The sequence below is a fragment of the Tribolium madens genome, unplaced genomic scaffold, assembly GCF_015345945.1.
Source record: "Tribolium madens isolate multiple individuals breed KSU strain unplaced genomic scaffold, Tmad_KSU_1.1 Scaffold_3;HRSCAF=73;Tcas5.2_LG2, whole genome shotgun sequence".
NCBI lineage: Eukaryota > Metazoa > Arthropoda > Insecta > Coleoptera > Tenebrionidae > Tribolium > Tribolium madens.
In genome coordinates, this window is record NW_025401006.1 from 13,431,073 (window position 1) to 13,436,925 (window position 5,853).

The following is a 5,853-nucleotide window of genomic DNA, read 5'->3' on the forward strand; positions in this document are numbered from 1 at the left end:
TAAAAAAGTGATTAAAAATTTCTTTTCTAAATTATTTTGGTTAAGTTTGAGTTCTAATTGCTGGAATCAAAATTCACAATTTGAAATTAATTTTCTGAAACTAATATACCTTGTAAGGTATTGAAGAAGAATAGCATAACGTGGCTTGTCATTGTAGAAACAAAGACAGAACATAACAGATCATTTGTGTATTTTCACTTTTGACTTAATACAAGTTTGACGTTTTTTATCGATTTGTTTTAAAGCAACAAAAACTGAATTATGAATTTTTAAGTATGAAAAACAGTTTTGGTGGTTTTTGGACCATATCGTAGTTTTTTATGGAAAACAAAACAAAATACACAATTTTTTCAATTATTTTTTTCCTAATTTTGTAAAAGCTAACGAAATAGTGCACAACAATGAAAAAAATTTAATAAGAATCTTTAAAAAATTAATAATTAGTCCATATTTAAATAGCGCAAATGTTTGGATAACTGTCTGCGAGTGTTGGTTCCTGACTCGGCTTAATGAGTGAAGAAAGTACCTCTTTAGGGGGAAAAAAAGAGTTTTTGGGGCCTCGGGGCGGGCAAGTCGTCCTTCTAGAATTGCTCGTGTTAACGTTCTTTGGCCGCTTTATTTACGACACCTGATACCGGAGCTCAGCCGAAACCGAAATCGAATAAATTCAAACCAGTTTTTGCAAAAATAAAAGTAAATATTTCGTTTCTGCTGCGCCCGAAACCGTCAGGAAGGACGATCTTCCCGGAATCGATGATTGCAAAACTCTGTGTTAATTGTTGTTCATTCATACTTTAAGTACCCAACTTGTACGTAATTGACATTAATAGCATTGTGGTGAATGATTAATGGATATTAAATTCTGTAATTAAAATCGTATTAATTTCTTTCCTACACTTTTACACGTAATTATTTTTGCGTGACGATTAAATGCAAATCATTGAAGGAATTTTGCAATCACCACATTCTCCACACGGATTGTTTGTTTACTCAATATGACGGAAATGAACCAAAAAATAGCGTAAACATACACTGCGACATTGGGAATTACTATAAATCAATTATTTCCTGACTCCAATCAAAGATTATTACCGATTTTTCGCTCCAGTGCAAGAATAAATACAATTTGCGTAATTACATCAGACTTGGCCAAGTTCAGTGTCAATAAATAAGAAAATAAAGCAAAAAAAGGTTCTTATACATGAAAAAAATCTGTTCTCTCGTTGAAAATTATAAAAAAATAAATAATAGTAACAAAAGTTTTCACTTCTTTCCCTCATTTTGGCAAAAAAACAGCTATGTTTTTTGAGGTGTTGAATACAAATTAGAAAATCGATTTATTAGAAGAATTTTGATTTTATTGCCCATTTTCGAGGATTCTTTGGCAGTTTTCTGTTGGAAGGAGAGATTAAACGTAATTTTTTTTATGCAAAATCCAATCTGTTCCTAAAGAAATTGATTTCTGAATCAAAAAAATTGCTAATAGCCAAGAAATAATTTTTTCTCTTCCTTTCTCGAACAAATTTATAATTACTTAATTATGTTTTTTTAGTTCTATTATTCTTCTTTACACTTTTCTTTTTTCTTTGTTTTTTAATTATCTTTATTATTACATTTTGTGTCTTTCACAATTAATTAAAAATTAAACAAGTGATTCTAAATTATTTTGGTTAAGTTTAAGTTCTAATTGCTGAAAATACTGTTTTAGAAACCGAAATTCACAATTTTTAATTAGTTTTCTGAAACTAACATACCTTATAATGTTTTGGTCACTCTTGAAGAAAGATAGCATAATGTAGCTTATCATTGTAAAAACAAAGACAGAAAATAACAGATCATTTGTGTATTTTCACTTTTGACTTGATACAAGTTTGAAGTTTTTTATCGATTTGTTTTAAAGCAACAAAACTGAATTATGAATTTTTCAGTCTGAAAAACGGTTTTGGTAGTCTTTTGAACATATTGTAGCTTTATGGAAAACAATAAAAAAATTTAATTTAGACCACACTTATTTCGACAAGATATTTTGCAAAATACACTATTTTTTCTTAAATTTTTCTCTAATTTTGTAAAAGCTAAGGAAATAGTGCACAAAATTGGCAAAAATTATAATAAAAATCTTTAAAAAATGCATAATTAGTTGTGTTTCATTATGTTGTTTTTTCCTTATTTTGTTCTTTGTGTCCTCATTTATTCCAAATTTCAGAGTATTTTCCTTTTCATTTTAATAACAGCATTTTTATTAATATTGTTGAAATTTTTATTCTTATTTTTTAGAAACATCTTTCACAGTTGAAACTAAAAAAGGACTATGTTTTTGAGGTGCTGAGTGTGAATTAGAAAGCCGTTTTGTTAGAAAAATTTTAATTTTATTGCCCATTTTCAAGAATTTTTTAACTTTTTTCCGCTCAGAAGAAAGGTCAAAAGTAAAATTTTATGCAAAATCCAATCTGTTTAAAAAATGATTTCTGAATCAAAAAAATTGCTAATATCGGACATAAAATGTTTTTTTCTCTTCTCTTCTCGAAAAAATTGATAATTACTTAGTAGTGTTTTTTTTAGTTAATATTATTCTTCTTTACACTTTTCTTCTTTCTTTGTTTTTTATCGTCTTTATTATTACATTTTGTGCCTTTCTCAATTGATTAAAAATTAAACAAATCATGAAAAAAATGTTTTCTAAATTATTTTGGTTATGTTTAGGTTCTCATTGCTGAAAATACTGTTTTAGAAACCAAAATTCATAATTTGAAATTAGTTTTCTGAGACTAACATACCTTATAAAGTTTTGGTCATTCTTGAAGAAAGATGGCATAATGTAGCTTATCATTGTAAAAACAAAGACAGAAAATAACAGATCATTCGTGTGTTTTCACTTTTGACTTGATACAAGTTTGACGTTTTTTATCGATTTATTTTAAAGCAACAAAAACTGAATTATGATTTTTTTAGTCTGAGAAACAGTTTTGATAGTTTTAAACATATTGTAGCTTTATGGAAAACAATAAAAAAGTCAAAACTGTAGACCACACTTATTTCGACAAGATATTTTGCAAAATACACTATTTTTTGTTAAATTTTTCTCTAATTTTGTAATAGTGCACAAAATTAGCAAAAATATAATAAAAAAATTCATAATTAGTTGTGTTTTTTATGTTTTCCTTATTTTGTTTTTGTGTGCTCCTTTTTTCCGAATTTCAGAGTATTTTTCTTTTCATTTTAATAACAGAATTGTTGAAAATTTTATTCTCATTATTTAGAAACATCTTTCACAGTTGAAACTAAAAAAGGAGACTGTTTAGTGTAAATTAGAGAGCCGTTTTATGTATTAGAAAAATTATAATTTTATTGCCCATTTTCGCGAATTTTTTGGCACTTTTTTGTTCAGAGGAAAGATCAAAAGTAAAATTCTTATGCGGAATTCAATTTGTTTCTAAAAAAATTAATTTCTGTTTCAAAAAATTGCTAATAGTAACCAAGAAATAATTTTTTCCTCTTCTCTTCTTTTCTCTTCGTGGATTTTGGTCGTTAAAGAGCAAAACTCCTCTTTTTCCCCGATTTTGGAGTTAAATTTTACGACAAGGTGGTCAAAAGTCTGTTATGGTGTGCAATTACCATAAGTAAATTTCTCGGTTAATGTGCCTTAAAGCCGTTCAAAGAAAATATTCATTTTTACTTTATGACGTTGATATTTACGACATTGCTTTCAGTGGGACATTTCCCTGAATCATCTACTTTATTAATCCTTTGTTGGTCGATGGCAATAAAGTTATGAACATTGTAACACAGTTGGCATTTATGGTAAATGAAATTTTTTCAAATTTTTTCCCTACCTTTTCCAAAACGCCGCTAAACGGCTGTATGTTCGGAGGCGCGAGTCTGTTGACCTCCTCGAAGTGTCCTTCGTCCCCATAGCACACACTCGGTGAGCCCACCAGCTCGCAGGAGGCGTCGTCGTCGGAAAAGAGCGTCTCCGTCCCACTATCAATCGTGGCCATAATTCACATATTTACACCTGGAACAAACGAGAAACTTGTGAGGGGCCAATTAAGAGGCTATTAAATGCTCGGTACTAAACAGACAACTCGTTAGGGACTGCAATAAAACACAAGCAAAAATTGACTCGACACAGGACGGTATTACTCAAGAATTGACCCAATTTGGGAGCGAGGCAAAAGTCGAGCCAATGTTAAGGTTACTGGGGGCCCGAGGCCGTTTTCGGCCTACAATTACTCACTTTGCGTAGCGGTTGTCTATAATTTATTCCAACTGTGCACTACTTCAGCAGCTCAAAACGAAATCTTTAAGAAATTCAAAAATTGTAGCGTTTAGTAAAATCCAACTGAATTTTTTTTTTGAAAAAATCGATAAAAACGCCCATCTTAATAATGATACACAATTGATCGGTTATCTATATATGTACTTGACATTTATTATTTTATTTGACACCGATAAAACACTCAAATGAGCAATAAATAAATGCTTTGACAAGTAATAGATATAAAAAGGTGTTAAAACTATGTTTTGAATAAGAACACACAATGTATTATTGTTAGAGTAAATCCGGTAGAAATGTACTTTGGAACTTAGAACCCTTCTAGGACTCCATCTTTTCCGAACTTACCCTACATCAATTTGACTAAAAACACAAGGCGACAAAAAAAAGTCATGTCGTGACAACTTGACAAATTTTATATCATTTTGTTCGTCTCAGTGAGAAATCAAATGCACTAAAAAAAAATTAAAAAGTCCACACACTTTGAACTAATTAATTTTGATTTTTTTGAATATTGGCATACTTTTCTTCGAACAGTGTTCGAAGAAGTTCGAAGTAAATCGAAATAATCTAAGAAAAACCCTAAAAGTAATTTTTTTTCATCATTACCATCGTGTAGAGCATCTCTTTATTAGTTGTAATCCAAATTTTTAAAATAATATACCGAGTAGTTTTCAAGATATGATTTTTTGAAATTAAGGTTTGCTATTCAGGTATTGCGCCATATAGGAGAAATGCATGTTAATCTTACTTTAAATTGCATTTTTATAAAAGTATTTGTTTTAAGACTCTTCTTTTGCTTAAAAATGGTCAATTGCACCTTCTTTGTTCTAATTAGAATAAACAAAAACTGTTTCTTTACTTAAAACAAACAAAGAGTACCTGCGTACTAATTAAAGCAAATAAAGAGGTTTTTTGTTGTAAAAATGACCACTGATCATTGAGCAAAATCTAGAAAATATAACACAAAAAAACACAACTAATTATGAGTTTTTTAAAGATTTTTATTATATTTTTTGCGAATTTTGTGCACTATTTCTTTAACTATTACAAAATTAGAGAAAAATTTAACAAAAAATACTGTGTTTTGCAAAATATCTTGTCGAAATAAGTGTGGTCTACTGTTTTGATTTTTTATCGTTTTCCATAAAGCTACAATATGTTCAAAAAGCTACCAAAACTGTTTTTCAGACTAAAAAAATTATAATTCCGTTTTTGTTGCTTTAAAACAAATATGAAACTTCAAACGTGTATCAAGTCATAAGTGAAAATGCACAAATAATCTGTTATTTTCTGTCTTTGTTTCTACAATGATAAGCTACATTATGCTATCCTTCTTCAGAAGTGACTAAAACTGTATATTAGTTTCAGAAAACTAATTTTAAATTGTGAATTTTGATTTCTAACGCAGTATTTTCAGCAATTAGAACTCAAACTTAACCAAAATATTTTAGAAAACATTTTTCTAATTACCTTTTTTTATTTTTAATCAATTGTGAAAGGCACAAAATGTAATAATAAAGACGATAAAAAACAAAGAAAAAAGAAAAGTGTAAAGAAGAATAATATTAACTAAA

At 28.8% G+C, this 5,853-nt stretch overlaps 1 protein-coding gene across 2 annotated transcripts in view; it reads right to left on the reverse strand.

The window, feature by feature from the left end:
* Nucleotides 1–5,853, reverse strand: part of LOC123007815 (leucine zipper putative tumor suppressor 2 homolog) — a 75,581-nt gene that overhangs the window by 28,981 nt on the left and 40,747 nt on the right. For both annotated transcript variants that reach the window (XM_044403265.1, XM_044403266.1), the window contains exon 2: nt 3,834–4,015. In XM_044403265.1, coding sequence (XP_044259200.1) covers nt 3,834–3,998 — 165 coding nt within the window. In that variant the 5' untranslated portion in view covers nt 3,999–4,015. The remainder of the gene's footprint in view (nt 1–3,833; nt 4,016–5,853) is intronic.